Below are 24,641 nucleotides of genomic sequence, written 5' to 3'. Positions count from 1 at the left end.
TAAGCACTGGCATTAATCAAGTTGGACATAGTCCGTCTTCCTCTTGTAACTCACAGTCTAAGTAGGAGGGAGAATAGGTATTGAATCCCCATTTAAAGTTGAGGAAACTGAGGCTCAGAGAAGTTCAGTGATTTTGCCTGAGGTCACTCAGAAAGCAATGGCAGAGCTGGAGTTTGGATCCAGATGTTCTGATTTCCAGGTTCATGCTTTCTCTGCTCGGCCATGCTGTTTCTCAAGTTTGCATACTTGTTTGTTAAGCTCCAAAGGATGTCACTTGGAAATGGGAGTTTTATTTTCAAAATGCACTCCAAAAATGTCTTGAGTTTGTTGATTTGCCAGACATTAAAGATCATAGTAGTTCTAAGGGAGAAATGGTGGTGAGGTCATTTTTCCACTTAAACAACAAATACTACTCAATCAGTGATTTTTTGAATGTTTACCATGTACAGAGAACTGTACCAAGCGCTTGGGCAGTACAGTGCAACAGAGTTAGTGTAAACATTCTCAGCCCAAAATGATGTTATGATTTAGAGGGGGAGATATAAATTAATATAAATTTTTACTCTAGAAAATTTTAATGAGATCACATATGGTCCATTTGTCCGAAGTCAAACAGCTGGTGGTTTTCATATTCTTTTGCTGTATTACATCGAAGTTCTTTTCCTTTAATTACAGTCCAGCAAACTTTTCTTTCCCTTTCATTAGTAATAATTGTGCCTCTTTAAGATTGTCAATGGCTCTAGCATTTGCTTTCTAAATTCTTTATTCTGATCTAACTGTGTCTGTTCAACACTCTCAGCAGTTCTCAATTTTGCTATCTTTGTCTCGTATGTGTCGAAACTAATTGTTCTTTTAAAAGCTGGAAATTTTTTTCAATTCTAAGATTAAATTTTATAAGGAAATGAATTTAAATATTACCTAGGTAACCTTTATTGTATTCCAAAAATTGATTTAAACAACAAATTTTGTTTAAAATCCGTGCAGTTTTGATTCAAAATATCATCCATTTGTATCCAAATATAGACCAAACACTGCTCCTTGATCCCAGGAAGTCTTAGTTCCAGTCTCTTAAGAGCTGTCCAAATGCATATTGGGGAAAAAAAAGACTACGTTCCAAAATATATGGTAGATTATAGTTATCTCCTCTCTGAATGATAACTGGAACTACTGGGATTCCAATGAGGCACTTGACCTAGAGTCCTTTCCTTAGCCTTTATAAACTTTTACTTCTCTCTGAGAAAATGCAGACTTGTTATCCTCATCATCTTTTAGAACACAATTATCATTAACAGAGGAGTTTATTATCCTAATTTTGTTATAAGGGCAGACATTATTTGATAAAACAGTAACTGTGGTAAAGTACTCTCTCTCTCTCTTTATGTGTGTACATACTTAATTTGTAGAGAGACGCAGTGTGGCTTGGGAGTCAGAGGACTTGGTTTCTAATCCCGGTTCCTCTACTTTCCTGCTGGGTGACCTTGGGCAAGTTACTTAACCTTTCTGTGCCTCAATTCCCTCATCTACTTTCCTACTTAGACTGTGTGCCCCATAGAGGACCTGATGATCTTGTATCTACATACTCTAGTGCTTACTACCGTACTTAGAACATAATAAGCGCTTAACAAAAAACACAATTATTATGTGCCAAGCATTGAACTAACTGCTGTAATTACAAGGTATTCAGGGCCTTACAATCTAAGGTAGAGTGAGAAAGCTATTTGGCCCCCATTTTATGGTTAGGGAAACTGAGGCACAGAGATGTTGGTACTTGCCCAAAGTCACCCAGCAGGCATTTGGGATCTGAACCCTGGTCCCCTGGCTGACTCCCAGGCTTGAGGCCCTTCTGCTAGGCCACAATGTATGAGTAGTTTGCACATGCCCTATTGAAATTGTGAGGTTATTCTTTGCCTTTGTAGTTTCAGAACTCCAGAAGCGCTTAGTACAGTGCTCTGCACATAGTAAGCGCTCAAGAAATACGATTGATGATGATGATTGAAAATGGGAAGAGAGTTATAGGGCCAAAACAAGGCATTACACTTTTGAGGGTTTCCATAATAAATAAATCATTTATTTCTCCTTTTGACTCAAGCAGATACTGTTCACCTGTCTACTTGTTTTGTTTTGCTGTCTGTCTCCCGCTTCTAGACTGTAAGTCCATTGTTGGGTAGGGACTGTCTACTTTCCAAGCGTTTAGTACAGTGCTCTGCACACAGTAAGGGCTCAATAAATACGATTGAATTAATGAATGAATGTTCTCCTCTGTTTATATTTGTCTCTAGGAGACTTCTGGGGTTCTTTTGGAGTAGTTGACCAGGTTTGTGTTTACATCAGCTATTGCTAAGCACCAAATGATGTGGACAATTTACAGATAATTTGGGTAGAAGGGAAGGCTTGAATATATTTTTGCAGAGTGCAAGTTGGTCGTCACCTTATTGGGACAATTATTGGGAAGGCAGGGATATCATCTTTTGTCTAGATGTGTCTGTGGTGCATACATATTTTTGGTTTTCAGCTTTGATATTTCATTACAGCTTTAATTACATTTTTAACATAGTTTTCAGTGATATGAATTGACGTGGCATTTGCATAGTCTATATTTGTTGAATGAAAGCAGCAAAGGGTGAATTTGCATGAAATTTTAATTACTTGCATTCTATTAGAGATTAAATCAACTTCCATTTTCCTACCTACCACAGAATCACCAAAAATCCTGAATATTTTTAATGCATATTATTCCTGAAACAATATTCTGACTTGAATATTTTATTTTAAGGAGCGGACCCTAAGGGGATCATTCTTTTCAGTTTTGAAATTTGCAGTTTCATTTAAAAACCTCAGTTAAAGCATTGTGAAACCACCATCAATAGCAATTAACAAGTTCAGGTGAACACAGCAGTTTTAAAAACAATAGCTTCATTTTGTTTACACCATTCTAATTAAAAGCCTGTGGCCATTGATATTTCAGTTAGATGTAGGAGGACTAACTTTTTTTTTAGCCTTAATGGTCAAACTTCTTAAACAGTGTTTATTTTCCATCTTTCCACAGAAACTCGCGCAGATAGAACAAAAAAGTTATTTAGACACTACACAGTGGGCTCTTATGACAGCTTTGATGCTTCAAGGTAAGATACATACCTTCCACCTGCCAAGAAAGTTGTTTTAATTTACCTATTAGGAACTTTTACCTTTTTTACATGCAGAATTAAAATTTTAATTGTCAATGGGTTAGATAGCACTTTATCACTTCTATAATAATGAGAAATCTTTTGGTGAATTAATTCCATCTACAACTATGAGCTCCATATTGGTCAGGGATATTGTCTGATTTGATAATATTGTAACTAATCAATCATTTGTGACTGTGAGCCCATTGTTGGGTAGGGACTGTCTCTATATGTTGCCGATTTGTACTTCCCAAGCACTTAGTATAGTGCTCTGCACACAGTAAGCGCTCAATAAATACGAATGAATGAATGAGTGCTTGCTATTTGTAGAGCGCTGTTCTAAGCTCTTGGGAGAGTACGATAAAACAGAGTTGGTAGATACAATCCCTGCCCACAACACACGTATATTCTAGAGAACCCAGTAATCATATCACAAGTATGACAGTTAATATTAACTGGGCCTGTCTGACATGAGTTGTTTGAATAAGGGTGTCTAGGGTCTGTGGGATAATAATGGTGATAATAACAAATTTGGTGTTTGTTAAGCACTTACTATGTGATAGGCACTGTACTAAGTGCTGGGGTGGGTACAGGCAAATTGAGTTGGATACAGTCACTGACCCATGTGGGGCTCACAGTTTCAATCCCCATTTTACAGATGAGGTGACTGAGGGACAGAGAAGTGAAGTGACTTGTCCAAGGTCACACGGCAGATAAGTGGTGGAGCTGGAATTAGAATCATGACGTTTTGACTCAGGTCCATGTCCTATCCACTATGTGATGTGGCTTCTTTGAAAAAAAAGGAGAAATTTGAAAAACTGGAGAAGTCTGCTTAGGTATTTGGGGACCTTCGCAGATTGATCTATATGTCTTCTAAAGGGAATCTAACATTCAAAAATCAGAGAAAGGAAGCAAACTTAATTAGTCTGTAATGATTTGTAAAACAAGCATGAAGCAAATTTTCACAGATGCTCATGAAAGGTAAATTGGGCTTTGGAGGAAAACTTGATGATATTTTCTATTTGTGCTTACCTTTCACCTATTTTTCCATATTCATTTCTGCCACATTTGCTCACTTTGAGTTTTTGTTTAAACAGTGCTTTTGTCCCTAACAATAGGCTTATGTAGGGAGAAATGGAACCTTTTTTTGGTGCTGGTACCCTGGGGATATTTTGTTGCATGTTCTCTTGGAGATACAGAAGGGTTTTTGGAAACGATAAAGTGGCTCAGAATACTGCCGCATGAAAGGTACTCAGGTGTCTGCTGAGGTGAATTTACCAAACCTTCAGTGGGCCATTTTTGTAACACAGTCAGAAATCATTAAAGAAGCAGGAAAGCTAGGGCTTCCCTGCAGGGTGAGGGGGAAGCCTGAGCTAAGTCAGAAAAGTCCTTGTTCAAACAAATGGGTTCAGTAATGGCCAGAAGAATACTGAACATTTTCTACTAAAGTAATTGCTTCCCTTTCACTATATGTAATTGTCCCATGGCACAATTTTCTCTTGTCACTCCCATTGTGTAATAAATTGCTAATCTATCATGAGATAAACTAGTTCAGGGCTGTGGGAAGTGATAGAGGCCTTTCAGTCGAAATCTGTTTCCCATCCATCCCTTGGTCTTTTTCAAAGCACCCTGAAGCAGTGTGGCCTAATGAAAAGAGCTTGGGCTTGGGAGTCACAGGACCTGGGTTCTAGCACCAGCTCTGACATTCGTCTGCTGTGTGACCTGGGGCAAGTCACTTAACTTCTCTGTGCCTCTGGTGCCTCATCTGTAAAATAGGTATTAAGACTCTGAGCTCCACCTGGGACGTCACCTTGCCCCCTCCTACCTCACCTCCTTTCTCTCCTTCTACAGCCCACCCCACACCCTCCGCTCCTCCGCCACTAATCTCCTCACCGTACCTCGTTCTCGCCTGTCCCGCCATCGACCCCCGGCCCCCATCATCCCCCGGGCCTGGAATGCCCTCCCTCTGCCCATCCGCCAAGCTAGCTCTCTTCCTCCCTTCAAGGCCCTACTGAGAGCTCATCTCCTCCAGGAGGCCTTCCCAGACTGAGCCCCTTCCTTCCTCTCCACCCCCCATCTTACCTCCTTCCCTTCCCCACAGCACCTGTACATATGTATATATGTTTGTACATATTTGTTACTCTATTTATTTATTTATTTTACTTGTACATATCTATTCTATTTATTTTATTTTGTTAGTATGTTTGGTTTTGTTCTCTGTCTCCCCCTTTTAGACTGTGAGCCCACTGTTGGGTAGGGACTGTCTCTATATGTTGCCAACTTGTACTTCCCAAGCGCTTAGTACAGTGCTCTGTACACAGTAAGCGCTCAATAAATACGATTGATGATGACATGGCCTGGGTTCAACCTGATTAGATCGTACCTACAACAGCAGTTAGTATAGTACCTACCACATAGTTAGCACCTAAAAATACCATAAAAATGTCCCAAGGTTCAGAAAGCCTTTGTCTCCAGTTCCTTTTGCTCCAGATGTTTTTACTTTTTCAAGAAACACTGTTTTCAGATTTAAGGTTTTTATGTGATGTGTCTATGACATGTGGCAACAAACAGCATGCTTTCATGATGAAGCAATGGGCTGCAAATCATCAGAAAACCTGATTTTGGATTATAATCCACTAGGCCAGGGAGACCTTCATAGACTAGAAATCTGAGTCCTAGGTAGGCACAGTACCTATCGAGATCAGTGTGCCGAGGTTCGTACAGTCCTCACTTTATTGGGATGACCAGACCCAGGGCCAGCCACAGTGTACCTGAGGGGGAAGTGATCTGGGGCAAATAGGGAGGGGTTGGAAATTCTTTTTTCTTGTGGGGCGGGGTGCACGGGGTCACTGAGATTGCCAGAGGCAATCTGCCTGTGTCACAGCACTCCTTATGCCCCTTCCAATCTGGATGGATTGATGGGATGCTGGACCCCTATTTAACACAGGGGTTGGAGAAGGCCAGACCTGTCAGATCCTGGCCCAAGCCTATCTGGCTTTCTTTCTGCATATTTGACATGAATCCCAAGGCACCTGCTAACTTTTCCAATTCCATTCAGAGCTGTAGTAGCCACAGCCTTTACTCCATAGCTCCATTTTCATGTGATTTAGATACAATAATATTCACCCTCAGCAGCACTTTGATTTAAATCAGATATGTCTTTGCAAAGCATTTTGAAATTTCTTGGAAAAAGGTATTGTGTAGAGAGAGTGAAAGTGAGCAGAGGGCTATTAATAATAACAATAATAATAATAATAATAATGGTGATACTTGTTATATGCTTCTATGTGCCAGGTACTTTACTAAGCACTGTGGTGGATACAAGAGATTGGGGTTGGATCGTCCCTGTCCCATATGGGGTTCACAGTCTTAATCCCCATTTTACAGATGAAGAAACTGAGGCACAGATAAGTTAAGCAGTTTGCCCAAGGTCACACAGCAGACAAGTGTCGGAGCCAAAATTAGAACCCAGATCCTCTGATTTGCAGGCCTGTGCTTTTTCCACTTAGGCCCTGCTGCTTCTCAAGTATTATATTGGCGTGTTGCAGGATTATGCACAATTTGGATTTTTATCGGCACAAGTTAAAAGGGTTTAATTGTGACTGATCACCTTCATGACACTCATTTGCATAATCAACTAGGGATGGTTAACTGGGTTAAAGATTGAAGATTCCAATTCCAGCAGATTGTGGTGTTTTCAACTAAGTATTTGAGGCACCAAGAATTGGTAGATAGTTAAAGTAGATTGTTTAAACAGGTTCCTTTACAGTTTACTTCTTTGTAGATCTCTCTCTAAATGACTAACACTAAAGTTAGTTGGGGACATTCTGGAAAACACAGAGGGAGGCTAGCCACCTGTATTTTGGAAATCCCACTTTTATCAGCAAGCCGGGCTTTAAGGGTATAAAGAACATGCTGAGAGATAAATTACTAGTTTTTTTTCTATCAGGGGAAGCAGCTTGTCCTGGTGGAAAGAGCACAGGCCTGGGAATCAAAGGACCTGGGTTCTAATCCCATCTCCACCATTTATCTGCTGTGTGACCTTGGACAAGTCACTTCTCTGTGCCTCAGTTCCCTCATCTGCAAAATGGGATTCAATATATGGCCTCCCTCCTATTTGGATTGTGAGCCCATTGTGGGATTTGATTGTTTTATATGTGCCCCAGTGCTTAGCTCAGTGCTTTGACACATAGTAAGTCTTTTATGAGTACCACAATTATTATTATTATTCTTACCTATCTTTCCAAAGCCTTTAAGCCTTGAGAGCTTGTGAAATTATCAAGATTCCCATCCCTTTTATATGGAATTTTCAGTGAAGCAAAGGGCTCTTTTTTGACTCCAGAAGCTGTTCAAAACAAATTTATGTTTTCATATTAGTGTAAAAACTATCATTTCAGTGAGTAAACTGGCCTTGAATTGAGGGGCAATTGGATATTGTAGATTGCTCCTGTTTCTTTTATAAATAAAAACAAGAATGTGAGGATAGTCAACAAGACCAAGGCACCCTTTTATTAAGTGTTTCTCAGTTGAACTCTTCAGGAGATCAGGCTTGCTTAATCCCATCATAGCAACTTCCTAAATAAAGTGAATACCTTGAGGGTCGATAATAAATCACTAAAGTATGAAAAATGAGAATGCACGAGTTTAAAGAGAAAAATTTTGTAATTTTTTTAATAGTCTTATGCGCTTCTTATGTTCCAGGCATTGTACTTAAGCCCTGGGGCAGATATAATCAGGTGGACATAGTCCATGTCCTATTTATAATCCCCATTTTACAGATGAAGCAAATGAGGCACAGAGAAGTTAGATCATTTGTCCAAAGGCACACAGCAGACAAGTGGCAGAGCCAGGATTAGAACCCAGGTCTTTTTGACTCCCAGGCCTGTGCTCTATCCATTAGACCATGCTAATCAAGGTCATCCATTTAATTCAAAAATCTAAAGTGAATACACATTTTTTGAAGGGACAAAATGTGCAATAATTCATTAAAATAATTTTGAAGCTTTCATCCGAATAGCAAAGGCCAGTTATATGTTGAATACAGATGGGATTGCACTTTAAGTAAGGTGTATTTCTGGTTGTCAAAGAAAAAATGCCATGTTGCTCTTTTTACATTAAATACAATAGAAAATTAAGTGGGATCTATTCAAATGGAAGCATTTTCTTTACCGAACAGTTAATTTCCATTGTGGAAGCACAAGAACCAGATTCCTTCTCTAAATTTGGCTTTTGAGGAAAACAAATCATGTGGAACTAACAAATGTGAAATTTCAGAAATAAAATATTTTGCAACTACAAATACATGATCCTTTATCCATTTGGAAGCAAAGAATAGGGAATGAGAGTGCCACATGTGTGTGGAGTTCAGTTATTCCTCCAATGTGACTAAAACAGCACTGTAACAAAGTCCAAATTCATACATCCAGGAAATCACACACCATCACATAAATCACATCCTGCCTCTGGGCTGAAACACTTTCCCTCTTCATATCCAAAAGTCAATTGCTCTCCCCACCTTCAAAGCCTAATTGAAGGCACATTTCCTCCAAGAGGCCTTCTCTGACTATGCCCTCACTATTTCCTCTTCTCCCACTCCCTTCTGCATTGCCCTGATTTGCTCCCTTTACTCAACTCTCCCTCAGCTCCACAGCACTTATGTACATATCTGTAATTTATTTATTGCTATTAAGCCATTCAATTGTATTTATTGAGCACTTACTGTGTGGAAAACACTGTACTAAGTGCTTAGTAATTATTAGTGCCTTCTTCCCCATCTAGACTATAAGGGAATGTGTGAGGAGCAGCTTGGCCTAGTGGCAAGAGCAGAGGCTTGGGAGTCTGAGGACGTGTGTTCTAATCCAGCTCTGCCACTTGTCTGCTGTGTGACCTTGGGCAAGTCACTTAATTTCTCTGTGGCTCAGTTATCTCATCTGTAAAATTGGGATTAAGACCATGAACTCCACTTGGGACAACCTGATTATCTTGTACCTATCCCAGCACCTAGAACAGTGCTTGGCACGTAGTAAGCACTTAACAATACCATAACTATTATAATGACTATTAACTGTGTTATATTGTTTTACTGTACTCTCCCAAGTGCCTAGTACAGTGCTCTGCACACAATAAGCACTAAATAAATTTGATTGATACCGTAAATGCCACTATTGGGGCAGATCATTGGTTCATCTAGTCCAGAATTTCAGTAAGTACTCAATGCATTTCACTGATTGCTTTGGAAATCTTACCTATTGCTTTACACCTTATAAAAGCATCTATGCCCACTTCTTTTTTTCCCCAACCACTCACCCTCTGATAGCTTAGCTTCCCTTTACTTTCAAACACACCCTGTGTCTCCTATACTAAAGAAATCTTTTCTTGACCCCATTGTATTATCCAGCTATCTCATTCAATTCATTGAATCAATTAATGAATCCTCTGTCCTGACACAAGGATTCCTGTAACAACAAGCATCAGATTTCCTTCCTTGACATCCATGCTAATGAATTGGGATGCATCATCTAAAACCCCTATCATTTTATTCTACAAGCCTAACGTTATCCCTGAGCTGGATCACCTCCATAGCACTTCCTCCACTTATATGCTTGCACCATGTAATGCTATTTGGGGAAATCCAGGTATTGGCCTGACCTTGGCTATCTCATACTCTCGTGCTCTCAACTCTGTTCTGCTTCACTACGTCCCCTTAATGGACTCCAATACCCATTACCCACACCAATTATTCCAGGTCTGTGACTTCCTCTTTAAATCTCCAAGGCCTCCACCTCTTCCATCTCCTGTCCCAGTGACTTGGCCAACTATGTGTTGACAAAATTGAAACAGCTCAGAAATCTCCAAAATCCCCCCTCATCTCTCCAGCTCCCTCTTAGATGCCCATCTACTCTTTCATCCTGCTCAACTATCTTTTTAAGAAGAGATGTCTGCTTTCTGCTTATGGAAGACTGTAATCTCCTTTTGGGAAGGGATTGTGTCTACCAACTCTGTTGTACTCTCCCAAGTACTTAGTTCTGAGCACAGTAAGCACTCAATAAATTCCACTGATTGCTTTAGAAATCTAGCCCATTGCTTTACACCTTATAAAAGCACCTGTGCCCACTTCTCTTTTTCCCCAACCTCTCACTCTGATAGCTTAGCTTCCCTTTACTTTCAAACACACCCTGTCTCCCCTATTTTAAAGAAATATCTCCTTGACCCCATTGCATCATCCAGCTATCTCATTCAATTCATTAAATCAATTAAGCTCACTGGAGAGTACAGTATAGCAACAAATAGACACATTCCTGCCCACAATGAGTTCACAGTCTAGAGGGGGAGATAGACATTGATATAAATACATAGATAAATAAATTACCAATATATACATATGTGTTGTGGGGATGGGAGGGAGGATGAATGAAGGAGCAAGTAAGAGTGGTGCAGAAGGGAGTGGGAGAAGAGAGGTGGGCTTAATCAGGGACCACTTCTAGGATGAGCCTTCAATAAGGTTTTGAAGTGGGGGAGAGTAATTATCTGTTCCAGGCCAGAGATAGGATGTGGGTGAGAGGTCAGCAGCTAAACAGACAAGATAGAGGTACAGTGAGAAGTTAACATTAGAGGAACAAAGTGTTTGGGCTGGGTTGTAGTAGGAGAGTTAGTGAGGTGAGGTAGGAGGGGGCAAGGTGATTAAATGCTTTAAAGCCAGTGGTGAGGAGTTTTTGTTTGATGCCGGCAGATGAGCAACCACTGGAGTTTCTTGAGAAGTGGGGACACATGGTCTGAATGTTTTTGAAGGAAACTCTTTGAATTGACTTTTTACAACTGTTGCCTCCATTTTCTCTCCTCCACCTCCTTCCTTAACCATTCATCTTTTGCCACCTTTCCTCTCCTGAGATGGCCCTCTAGAAGGCCACCAATCTCCCTCTCACCAAGTCAAACAGACTTTACTTCATCCTAATCCTCTTTGACTTCTCAGCTGTCTCTGACCTCCTGAAGCCCCTCTCCTGGCAGCAATCCATTTCTCAGGGAGAATCCTGCTTGGAACTTCTCTAAGCTTGTATTGCCATGGCAAATGTTTATCTTTGGGCAACTCTTCTTTAATGTTTTATTTAAAAAAAAATCTCTATATGATGTGTTTAACACTACAGGTAAATGAGGAAAACACAAAAACTCCTATTTGTGATAAGGCTGAAGGTTATTTCAGTACCCAAGAGTGGAGATACCATAAGGGATCAGAAAATCCTAGGGAGAAACAAACAAAATGGTACATTTCGTCAGTGCTGGAGCCTAGTTAGCATATCTCCAGTAAATACTGTTCCTCTTTTCACACCTGAGGAAAAGACAAAATATGGAATGATAATGGAAGAATGAGAAAAATCTAATCTTCTTACCATTCAGTTCTCACTACCTACACATTTCTGCAGTCTTTGGAACAAAAAAGTAAGAGTTTTAAGAGGAAAGTCAGCTACCCACACATCAGCATCCCTCTCTATTTATATAGCACATTTCTCCCAAGGAGCTTAAAGCCCTTTATATTTCTTCACATTCATACTTAAAACATATCTGTGAGTTTAGCAAGAGTGGGGAGCATTTTGGAGGTGGTGGAAACCAAGAACCAGAAATTTTAATAATTTTAATAACAGTGTCAGAGACAAGACCACTAACAGACTGCTGTTGAAATCAATCATAATTAATCAATCAATCAATCAATCGTATTTATTGAGCGCTTACTATGTGCAGAGCACTGTACTAAGCACTTGGGAAGTACAAATTGGCAACACATAGAGACAGTCCCTACCCAACAGTGGGCTCACAGTCTAAAAGGGGGAGACAGAGAACAGAACCAAACATACCAACAAAATTAAATAAATAGGATAGAAATGTACAAGTAAAATAAATAAATAAATAAATAGAGTAATAAATATGTACAACCATATATACATATATACAGGTGCTGTGGGGAAGGGAAGGAGGTAAGATGGGGGGATGGAGAGGGGGACGAGGGGGAGAGGAAGGAAGGGGTTCAGTCTGGGAAGGCCTCCTGGAGGAGGTGAGCTCTCAGCAGGGCCTTGAAGGGAGGAAGAGAGCTAGCTTGGTGGAGGGGCAGAGGGATTGGGGGCATTCCAGGCCCGGGGGAGGACGTGGACCGGGGGTCGACGGCGGGACAGGCGAGAACGAGGTACAGTGAGGAGATTAGCGGCAGAGGAGCGGAGGGTGTGGGCTGGGCAGTAGAAGGAGAGAAGGGAGGTGAGGTAGGAGGGGGCGAGGTGATGGAGAGCCTTGAAGCCCAGGGTGAGGAGTTTCTGCCTGATGCGCAGATTGATTGGTAGCCACTGGAGATTTTTGAGGAGGGGAGTAATATGCTCAGAGCGTTTCTGGACAAAGATAATCCGGGCAGCAGCATGAAGTATGGATTGAAGTGGAGAGAGACACGAGGATGGGAGATCAGAGAGAAGGCTGGTGCAGTAGTCCAGATGGGATAGGATGAGAGCTTGAATGAGCAGGGTAGCAGTTTGGATGGAGAGGAAAGGGCGGATCTTGGCAATGTTGCGGAGCTGAGACCGGCAGGTTTTGGTGACGGCTAGGATGTGAGGGGTGAATGAGAGAGCGGAGTCGAGGATGACACCAAGGTTGCGGGCTTGTGAGACGGGAAGGATGGTAGTGCCGTCAACAGAGATGGGAAAGTCAGGGAGAGGACAAGGTTTGGGAGGGAAGACAAGGAGCTCAGTCTTCGACATGTTGAGCTTTAGGTGGCGGGCGGACATCCAGATGGAGATGTCCTGAAGGCAGGAGGAGATGCGAGCCTGGAGGGAGGGGGAGAGAGCAGGGGCAGAGATGTAGATCTGGGTGTCATCAGCGTAGAGATGATAGTTGAAGCCGTGGGAGCGAATGAGGTCACCAAGGGAGTGAGTGTAGATTGAGAACAGAAGGGGGCCAAGCACTGAACCTTGGGGAACCCCCACAGTAAGAGGATGGGCAGGGGAGGAGGAGCCTGCAAAAGAGACTGAGAAAGAACGACCGGAGAGATAAGAGGAGAACCAGGAGAGGACGGAGTCTGTGAAGCCAAGGTCAGATAGCGTGTTGAGGAGAAGGGGGTGGTCCACAGTGTCAAAGGCAGCTGAGAGGTCGAGGAGGATTAGGACAGAATATGAGCCGTTGGATTTGGCAAGCAGGAGGTCATTGGTGACCTTTGAGAGGGCAGTTTCCGTGGAATGAAGGGGACGGAAGCCAGACTGGAGGGGGTCGAGGAGAGAGTTGTTGTTGAGGAATTCTAGGCAGCGCGTGTAGACAACTCGTTCAAGGAGTTTGGAAAGGAATGGTAGGAGGGATATGGGACGATAACTAGAAGGTGAGGTGGGGTCAAGAGAGGGTTTTTTTAGGATGGGAGAGACATGGGCATGTTTGAAGGCAGAGGGGAAGGAACCAGTGGAGAGTGAGCGGTTGAAGATGGAAGTTAAGGAGGGGAGAAGGGATGGAGCGAGAGATTTCATAAGATGAGAGGGAATGGGGTCAGAAGCACAGGTGGTCGGAGTAGCACTTGAGAGGAGGGAGGAGAGCTCCTCTGAGGATACCGCTGGGAAGGATGGGAGAGTAGCAGAGAGTGTTGAGAGCCGGGGGGATGGAGGAAGGGGGGAAGAGACTTACTGATCACTTACTGTTTGCAGAGCACTGTACTAAGTGATTGGGAGAGTACAATATAACAGAGTGGGTAGACTTGTTCTCTCCCCACAAGGAGCTATACTAACATTTCTTGCAGGCCAGCATTTTATTTTCAATGATAAAAACACAAATGTTTGACTTTTTCATAAAGTGATCAATGATAATCAGTAGTATTTACTGAGCTCTTACCCTTTGTATTGTCCTGAGGACTGTGAGTCCCATGTGGGATTTGATTATCTTGTATTTACCCCAGTGCTTAGTAGAGTGCTTGATACATAGTAAGCACTTAACAAATCTTATTATTATTGGGGTTGTGTTCTTGCAAAAGCCATGTGAAGAAAATTTACCATTTTTTCCAAAAACACAGTGCGCTGAATCCAAACAGACTGGTTATATTGGGCAAATGTCCTCTCCTCCTCCCCATCCCCCCCCACCCTACGTCCTTCCCCTCCCCACAGCACTTGTATATATATTTGTACAGATTTATTATTCTATTTATTTTACTTGTACATATTTACTATTCTATTTTTTTGTTAATGATGTGTATATAGCTTTAATTCCATTTGTTCTGATGATTTTGACACCTGTCTACATGTTTTGTTTTGTTGTCTGTCTCCCCTTACTAGACTGTGAGCCTGTTGTTGGGTAGGGACCATCTCTATATGTTGCCGACTTGTACTTTCAAGTGCTTAGTACAGTGCTCTGCACACAGTAAGCGCTCAATAAATACGATTGAATGAATGAATAAATGAATTGTCTAACAAAGTCCTGTGCAAAACATAGCTGAAACACAGCATGGCTCAGTGGAAAGAGCCCGGGCTTTGGAGTCAAAGGTCAGGGGTTCAAATCCCGGCTCCGCCAATTGTCAGCTGTGTGACTTTAGGCAAGTCACTTCACTTCTCTGTGCCTCAGTTCCCTCATCTGTAAAATAGGGATTAAGACTGGGAGCCCCACGTGGGACAACCTGATCACCTTGTAAACTCCCCAGCGCTTAGAACAGTGCTTTGCACATAGTAAGCGCTTAATAAATGCCATTATTATTATTATTATGGCAGAACTGAGTTTATATATGTAAATGTACCCACATGAATTATTCTAGAGAAAAGAAAGAAGAGAGGTAACAAATTTATGGAGGGTTCTGACCACCTGTTTCCCATATCCTAATGGACAAAACTAGAGAAAATTGTCTTAAATCACAATGAAATATTTACAGGAAACATAAGGGAGAACTTTTGGACCAAGACACTGTTATTGAGGCTAACAAGGGAGGCGGATTAAATTAGCTTTGACAATTTTTATTGGTGAAACGAAACAATTATCTTTGATGTGAGCAGAAAATAAGCTTCTTGACGTAATTTCATTCCAACTGTATGTGATTTACCCTGGCTTTGAACATGTGTGTGCCTCTATGTATACATATATTCAAAGGTGATACCACTTCCACTAAAATTCACCCAAGAGTACATATGTGACTGAAAAGGTCAGAATGGGACCAACAATCCCAGGCATATTGTGACACAAAAGTCTTGACCCTTAGAATTGTCCTGTTCGAGGCTTGCAGTTCCTGACTGTTTTCACTTTAGTCCCCTTAGCTCCCATTCTTTACATAACTTTTTGCTTTAAAAGAGCTGCTTCATTTGTGATAGTAGTACACCATGTGAGCGTATTCTGTTTGTAACTGGAATGCAGCATTCTTTGAGGTTTTCTTTTACTGTGACCTCTTTTTTTCCTTGCTTTAAATTTCCCAATTTCAGCCCTGCATACAGCAGTTGCTTAGATATCTTCCTGCTGTTTGTTCCTTCTCCTCACATAACTTCAGTGCTACTGACTCTGAGCAGTATTGATTTCTGTAGGTGTTTTCATCTATGTACCCATATTTTCAATTGATTTTTGTTCATGAAAAGGGATTCTGTCACTGTCTGAGAGTTCTTGCTTGCTTACCTGCGTAATAGTCTAAGCCTGAACATGTGAATACATATTTGTAGAAACACTTTCCAGTGAGATAAAGTACACCTTTGTTGATCAGGGAAAAGTAACATACCTTAAATAATTTTGATAAAGAAAATTGATATCATGGATGTCAAGCTGGTCAATTACCATGCTATTTCTCTGAGCAGCATGTTGCTGCTTTTGTAGAGGGAATATTGGGTTGGGCAGAGCAGAAATCTGATCCAATCCTTTAATTTTGCTTGTTATTATTATTAATAATAATAATATTAAGTGTTTACAATGTGCCAAGCACTGTTCTAAGCACTGGGAGCGATACAAGGTTATCAGGTTGTCCCAGGTGGGGCACTCAGCCTTAGTCCCCATTTTACAGATGATGTAACTGAGGCACCAAGAAATTGTGACTTGCCCAAGGTCGCACAGCTGGCAAGTGGCAGAGCCAGGATTAGAACCCCCTACCTCTGACTCCCAAACCCATGCTCTTTCCACTAAGCCACAGTTATGCAATAAAACTTAGTTGTCCAGTATGCTTGGGAAGAGCCAATCAATCAATAGTATTCACTGAGCATTTTCTGCATTCTGAGAATAATAATAATAAAAAATAATAATACTTATGAGATTTGTTAAGCGCTTACAGTGTGCCAAGCACTGTTCTAAGCTCTAGGGACGATACAAGGTAATCAGGTTGGTCCACGTGGGCCTCCCAATCCTAATCCCCATTTTATAGTTGATGTAACTGAGGCACAGAGAAGTTAAGTGGCTTGCCCAAGATCACACAGCAGATAGGTGGTGGAGCCACAATTAGAACCCATGTCCTCTGACTCCCAAGCCTGTGCTCTTTCCACTAAGCCACACTGCTTAGTTGGTAAACACATTTCCTGCTCTATGTGGGTAGTTAAAAATGTTGGTTATTTAAGAGTCAGGACTACCTAGCAAAGCCTTACCTGAAAACACAGAGGATTGAAGTTCTGGAAGCAGGCATGGGCTGTGTGAACCGGTGAAGGTGATTCACTAACCCATGTTTGAGAGAAGGAGAGTGGCCTAGAGGAAAGAGCATGGGCTTGTCAGTCGGAAGGACGTGGGTTCTAATCCTGGCTCTGCCACTTGACTGCTTTCTCAAGTCACTTCATTTCTCTGTGCCTCAGTTCCCTCATCTGTAAAATGGGGATTAAGACTGTGAACCCTAGGTGGGACAGGGATGGTGTCCAACCCAATTATCTTGTGTCTACCCGAATGCTCAGGACTGTGCCTGGCACATTGTAAGCACTGAGCAGGTACCAGATGAGTTTGCATAATGATGGTGTTAGCTTAAGAAGCCTCTATGAAGGCTTGTTAGGAACCTACATCCCACTGAGTCCTGGTGAGATTAAGATTCAAGTATTATGACAGGGGAATGTGATAATGAAATTGGAGATGGAGTGTGTGCATTTAAGTATTTACTTAGATTATTCTACTTGTAAATACTTTTGTGCCCATCTTCCCCATTTAGGGTAAGCTCCTGGCAGGTAGTGAATGCATCCCTTCTCTGTTTTGTGCATTACAAACTCTTATTGCAGTGCACTGCACCCACAGAGTGCTCAGTAAATACTGTTACTACTCTTACACTAACAGAATAACGAAATGGAAAGACTGAGCCCCCCTTTCCCTCTCCTCCTCCCTATCCCCCCCACCCTACCTCCTTCCCCTCCCCACAGCACTTGTGTGTGTGTGTGTGTGTGTGTATATATATATATATATATATATATATATATGTACAGGTTTATTACTCTATTTTAGTTGTACATATTTACTATTCTATTTTGTTAATGATGTACATATAGCTTTAATTCTATTTGTTCTGACGATTTTGACACCTGTCTACATGTTTTGTTTCATTTTCTGTCTCCCCCTTCTAGACTGTGAGCCCATTGTTGGGTAGGGACCGTCTCTATATGTTGCCAACTTGTACTTTCCAAGAGCTTAGTACAGTGCTCTGCACACAGTAAGCACTCAATAAATACGATCGAATGAATGAATGAATGAATGGAAAGCATTCAGTGTAAACTGGAGAAACGGATAACAGCAGGGAGAGGGAGCTCTTTGACTAAAGATGTTTGCATAAACCCTTAATCTATTTAACAAACAACCCAGAGAATCTTCATAACTGGAGTTTCAAACATATTCTACCAGTTACCCATGAAGAATGTAAGCTCATTGTTGCAGAGAACGTGACTACCAACTCTGTTATATTGTATGCTCCCAGGTACTTGGGTCAGTACTCATTCTCAGTAAGTGTCATTGATGATGATGGTAATGAGATATTAGGAATATTGCTAGTTGGGAGAGGTTTTAGTTGCTGAGGTGCTAAGGTTTTGTTTGTTTTTTCCAGTATAAGAAATGAACCTTCATAACAATCTTGACCTTTGAAATCCTGAAAAATAAGTTTTACTTGAAGATAGTGATTGAAGAAAGCAAGGAAGCGACACTGTTCCCCAGAAATGTTGAGATATACAGTTTTTGAATGTGAATCTCCTCTTATAGCTGTTCTTTAGGGAACTAAATAGTCTGCTGCTCTTTTAGATATGGAAGGAGAACTTCTATTATGTAACAGTATACTTTTTTTCCCTGACACAGTACTGACAAACTCTTGACAGCAAGTTAGATTTTCATCAATACTGAATACCACTGTACATATTTCACTGGGTAATGAACATTGTAGAAATCCCTTAATAAAGCTAGTTTGAGAAATTCACAGAGATAATTATCATGAATAGCAACTGTATTTATTAGATACCAATCTTGTGCAGAGCCCTCAAGTAGGCTCTGTAGGGAGATATGGCAATATAAAGAGGCAGGCCGAATAAAAATGCAAATGCATAAAATTAGAGAAAAACAAGTGTAGGTGGAGGACCCTGAAGATTACCAAAAATCATATAGAAGGGTTGATGATGACTGGATTGAATGTTGTGATTTAGGACAAGAAAGATCCAACTCTTCAAAGAAGGCTTCTGGATTGAGTCAGTTTGAAGGAGGGGGGGGTGGCATGGTTAGCTGAAGTGGGGAAAGGGCTATCCATTCATTGTCGTGCTTATTCATTCAATCATATTTATTGAGCACTTACTGTGTGCACAGCACTGTACTAAGCACTTGGGAAGTACAAGTTGGCAACATATAGAAACGGTCCCTACCCAACAACGGGCTCAGCACTTACTGTGTGCAGAGCACTGTACTAAGCACTTGGGAAGTACAATTCAGCAACAGAGACAATCCTTGCCCACAACTGGTATTCAGGCAGGAGGATTGAATTGCGGGAGTTTGCAAATAGGCTTGGTGTGTTTGGGTGAAAGACATGAACTGGAGTGCAGATGGAGAAGAGATCATTTGGGTGAGAGAGAACCAATTGCAAGAGTGACCCCAAGGTGACAGATGGTCAAGAATTTTCACTATATACAAGAGGTGCCAGGAAGTCATTATAAGATTTTGAAGAGGAGAGTGATCAGGTCAGTTGACTCTTGAAGAGATTCTTGCTGTCTTATGAAGGATAGGTTAAAGGAGAAAGAATTTGAAGGCTGTCCCATAGAACTTATGCCCAAGTCTTAAACTCTGTTACTTCTATCTACCTGCAATTTATTTTAGTGTCTGACTCCCCAGCTAGATTGTGAGTCCCTTGAGGGTAGTAGGATCATTAACAATAATGGGAAAATTGGAAGGAAAAGAGGATTTGGTAGCAGAGATGAGGTCAGTTTTTGACAGCATAAGTTTGAGGTGGCATGAAATGTCCAAGTGGAGGCAAGAGTCAGGTAATTGAAAGAGCATAGGACTTAGGTTCTAGTCCCATCTCCTCTGCTTACCTACTATATGGCCTTGGGCAAGGCACTTAATTTACAGTTCTCATCTATGAGATGGGGAATAATTAATCAGTGGTGTTTATTGAGCCCTTACTGCCTGCAGAGCACTACACTAAACACTTGGGAAAATACAATACAGTAGAGTTGGTAGACATGATCCCTGTCCCCAAGGGAACTTACAGGCTACAATGGGACACAGACATTAAAATAACTGACAGATAGGGAACATAGAGTACGAGGATACATACTTAAGTGTTGTGGGGTTGAGGTGAGTATCAAAGTGCTTAAGGAGTACCCAACCAAGCACTTAGTTGACACAGAATGGAGGGCCACAAGGGCAAATGAGGGCTTAGTCAAGAAGGCTTATAGGAGCAGGTATGATTTTAGGAGAGTTTTGAAGCTGGGAAGATTGGTGGTCTGTTAGATATGAAGGGGGAGGGAGTTGCAGGCCTGAGAGAGAACAAAGGCCAAGGGTTGGTGGTGAGATAGATGAGGTTTAGGTACAGAGTTGGGCTCTAACAGACCAAAGTTCATTCAGTCGTATTTATTGAGCACTCACTGTGTGCAGAGCATTGTGCTAACCGCTTGGAAAGTACAATTCCACAACAGATAGAGACAATCCCTACCCAACAACAGACTCATAGTCTAGAAGGGGGAGACAGACAACAAAACAAGTAGACAGGCATCAATATCGTCAAAATATATAAATATAATTTAGCTATATGCACATCATTAATAAAATGAATATAATAATAAATAATAATAATAATGGCATTTGTTAAGCACTTACTATGTGCAAAGCACTGTTCTAAGTGCTGGGAAGGTTACAAGGTGATCATGTTGTCCCATGTAGAGCTCACAGTCTTAATCCCCATTTTACAGTTGAGGTAACTGAGGCTCAGAGAAGTTGTGTCCTGCCCAGGGTCACACAGCAGATGTGGGGGAGCCAGGTTTAGAGCCCATGACCTCTGACTCCCAAGCCCGTGCTCTTTCCACTGAGCCATGCTGCTTCTCTGAATAAATATGTACAAATGTACACAACTGATGTGGGAATGGGAAGGAGGAGAAGAGGGAGGGAATAGGGGTAATTGGGAGGGGAGGAGGAGCCGAGGAAAAGTGGGAGGCTCATCCTGGTAAGGCCTCCTGGAGGAGGTGAATTCTTAGTAGGGCTTTGAAGAGAGGTAGTTTGGCAGGTGTGTGGAGGGAGGGCATTCCAGGCCAGGAGTAGGACGTGGGCCAGGGGCCGACAGCAGGATGGGCAAGAACAAGGCACAGTGAGGAGGTTAGTGGTAGAGGAGTGGAGGATGCGGACTGGGCTGTAGAAGGAGAGGAGGGAGGTGAAGTAGGAGGGGCCAAGGTGATGGAAAGCTTTAAAGCCAGTAGTGAGGAGTTTTTGCTTCATGTGAAGGTTGATAGGCAAACACTGGAAATTTTTGAGGAGGGGAGTGACATGCCCAGAGTGTTTCTGTAGAAAGATAATCCAGGCAGCAGAGTGAACTATAGGCTGAAGTGAGGAGAGACCTGACTTTCCCATCACTGTTGACGGCACTACCATCCTTCCCATCTCACAAGCCCACAACCTTGGTGTCATCCTCGACTCTGCTCTCTCATTCACCCCTCACATCCAAGCCGTCACCAAAACCTGCTGGTGTCAGCTTCGCAACATTGCCAAGATCCGTCCTTTCCTCTCCATCCAAACCGCTACCCTGCTCGTTCAAGCTCTCATCCTATCCCGTCTGGACTACTGCATCAGCCTCCTCTCTGATCTCCCATCCTCGTATCTCTCCCCACTTCAATCCATACTTCATGCTGCTGCCCAGATTATCTTTGTCCAGAAACGCTCTGGTCATGTTACTCCCCTCCTCAAAAATCTCCAGTGGCTACCAATCAATCTGCGCATCAGGCAGAAACTCCTCACCCTGGGCTTCAAGGCTGTCCATCACCTCGCCCCCTCCTACCTCACCTCCCTTCTCTCCTTCTACAGCCCACCCCTCACCCTCCGCTCCTCTGCTGCTAATCTCCTCGCCGTACCTCTTTCTCGCCTGTCCCGCCATTGACCCCCGGCCCACGTCATCCCCCTGGCCTGGAATGCCCTCCCTCTGCCCATCCGCGAAGCTAGCTCTCTTCCTCCCTTCAAGGCCCTACTGAGAGCTCACCTCCTCCAGGAGGCCTTCCCAGACTGAGCCCCCTCCTTCTTCTCCCCGTCGCCCCCCTCTCCATCCCCCCATCTTACCTCCTTCCCTTCCCCACAGCACCTGTATATATGTATATATGTTTGTACGTATTTATTACTTTATTTATTTATTTTACTTGTACATATCTATTCTATTTATTTTATTTTGTTAATATGTTTGGTTCTGTTCTCTGTCTCCCCCTTCTAGACTGTGAGCCCACTGTTGGGTAGGGACTGTCTCTATATGTTGCCAACTTGTACTTCCCAAGCACTTAGTACAGTGCTCTGCACACAGTAAGTGCTCAATAAATACGATTGATTGAGACAGGAGCATGGGAGATCAGAATGGAGGCTGATGGAGTAATCCAGTCAGGGTATGATAAGAGATTGGATGATGAGGAAAGGGCGGATCTTGGCGACGTTGTGAAGGTGAGACTGGCAGGTTTTGATGATGGATTAGATGTGTGGGGTGAATGAGAGAGTGAAGTCAAGGATGACACCAAGGTTGTGGACTTGTGAGACCGGAAGTTTGGTAGTGTCATCCACAGTGACGGGAAAGTCAAGGAGAGGACAGGTTTGGGAGGGAAGATAAGGAGCTCAGTCTTGGACATGTTGAGTTTTAGATGGTGGACAGACATCCAGGTGGAGATGTCCTGAAGGAAGGAGGAGATACAAGCCTGGAGGGAGAGAGAGACAGAACAGGGGAGGAGATGTAGATTTGGGTGTCATCAGTGTAGAGATTATAGTTGAAGCCGTTGGAGCAAGTGAGTTCACCAAGGGAGTGAGTATAGATGGAGAACAGAAGGGGACCAAGAACTGACCCTTGAGGAACCACTACAGTTAGGGAATGGGAGGGGGAGGAGGAGCCCGTGAAGGAGACCGAGAATGAATGGCCAGAGAGATGAGGAGAACCAGGAGAGGATGGAGTCCGTGAAGCCAAGGTTGGATAAGAGGAGAAGCAGGTGGTCAACAGTTTCACAGGCAGCTGAGAGGTCGAGGAGGATTAGGATAGAGTAGGAGCCATTGGATCTGGCAAGAAGGAGGTCATTGGTGACGTTTGAGAGGGCTGTTTTGGTGGAGTGGAGGGCATGGAAGCCAGATTGGTGGAGGTCCAGAAGAGAGTTGGAGTTGAGAAATTCAAAGTAGCAAGTGTAGACAACTCACTCTAGGAGTTTGAAAAGGAAGGGTAGGAAGGAGATAGGGTGATAACCGTAAGTATGTGGAATTCCAAAGTGTATGGATTGGTTTATATTAGGCTATCAGTGAGGTTAGGTAGAAGGAAGAGGGCTGATTGAGTGCCTTAAAGCTGATGGTAATCTGTTTAATGTGGAGGTGGATGGAAAAGCACTGTGGGGTTTTGAGGTATAGGGAAGTGTGGACTTTTCAGAAAATGGATTTTTCAGAAAAATGACCTCAGCAGCAGAATGAAATATTGAGTGGAGTGAAGAGAGGAGGAGTCAGGAAGGTCAGCAAGAGGGCTAATGCAGGGATCAAGGATTAAATACTTGTTCTCCTTCATCTTTTGATTGTGAGTCCCATGTGGGGCAGGGAGTATGTGTGATCTGATTATTTTGTATCTCTCCTAGGGTCTAGTACAGTGCTTGCATTTAATGTATATTATAATCATCATCATACTAGGTAATCCAGGCACAGGAAGAAATATGGGACTGAGGAAAAGATATATTTGGAAGTAATCCAGATATGTGAGTAGTTGATCTCATCAAATGGGAGCATATGAAATGAGAAAAGCACTCAAGTTTTGAGGGTCAGGAGAGGAGTAACAGAAGGAAACGGTAAAAGAAAAAGGAAAAACAAACATAGTTGTGTGTCTTTGAAACCATGGCCAGCAAAGGATTTCTAAGGAGGCATGTTGCCAAGGCTATAAAATGGGATAGAGACATCAAGAAAATTTAGAGCTGATTTGGCCAGAACTAAAAGATTGGCGACCTTAGAGCAGTTTCAGTGAAATGTAATGAGCAAATTAAAGATTGTAGGGAATCAAAAAGTGAGCTAGAAGAGGGAAAAATGAGACATAAGTAGTAGAGAACACATTCTAGGAGTTAGACAATAACTGTTTTGGGGGCCAGGAGAGAGAAAGCTTAAAATAATTCTTTTCTGTGAAATTATAGGCAATAGATTTCAGCCAACATGATCCGGATGCATAATATGGGATTGCTAAGGAAGACACCATTTTAAGCATCGTAGAGGCAAGCAACAAGCCTAGGAACTGTGATGCAAACTTTATTTTACTCTCCTCCTTCACCATCACATTTTACTGTGGTCCCTATGATTCAACAACAATACTTACTGTTTTACCTTCCTAAGTTTCAAGTGCTTGATCATGATGAGAAGGAAAGTCTTAAGTTTTAAAGTCCTTTGTGGAAGAGCTCCTTTTTTAAAAATAAAAATAAAAATCAATTTTAGTGAGACCCTCCAACTTACAATAGAATCAAATCTCTGAAATAAATATTTTAAAATAATGACTACATTGGATATATTTTATTAAGTAAAATGAAGTCATTATTTTGTTTTACTATGTTGTGTGAAAGGTGTTCTTTATATCTTCCTGCTTCATATTTGTAAACTGAATTTTACTCTCCCTTCTCTTAAAACCATCAAGCCAAAGGATAAGCAACCAAAGTAGGGTATATTTGGAGATGGAGGATGATTAAATTGAGTGGAGATATTTTTATTGTCCTTATAAAAAGGGAAATCAGTCAGGGTATTTATTGTGTGTGCAGAGCACTGTACTAAATGCTTGGGAGAGCACAATAGAAAAAGTAGACACAGTTCCTGCCCTGAAGGAGATTACAATCTAACTGGGCACCCGATGGCATTGGACTAGCAGGGAACTTGGAGATCCAAGCTCCATCTTTG

The 24,641-nt window shown here is 42.1% G+C and overlaps 1 protein-coding gene across 2 annotated transcripts in view; it reads left to right on the top strand.

Annotated features, from left to right (window-relative positions):
- SHANK2 (SH3 and multiple ankyrin repeat domains 2) overlaps positions 1-24,641 on the top strand; it is a 734,882-nt gene that overhangs the window by 441,435 nt on the left and 268,806 nt on the right. For both annotated transcript variants that reach the window (XM_038764461.1, XM_038764460.1), the window contains one exon: positions 3,047-3,122. In XM_038764461.1, coding sequence (XP_038620389.1) covers positions 3,047-3,122 — 76 coding nt within the window. The remainder of the gene's footprint in view (positions 1-3,046; positions 3,123-24,641) is intronic.

This window comes from Tachyglossus aculeatus, chromosome 22, assembly GCF_015852505.1.
Source record: "Tachyglossus aculeatus isolate mTacAcu1 chromosome 22, mTacAcu1.pri, whole genome shotgun sequence".
Lineage (NCBI taxonomy): Eukaryota > Metazoa > Chordata > Mammalia > Monotremata > Tachyglossidae > Tachyglossus > Tachyglossus aculeatus.
Note: the sequence above shows the minus strand (reverse complement) of the source record. Positions and strands in the feature narration are given on the sequence as shown.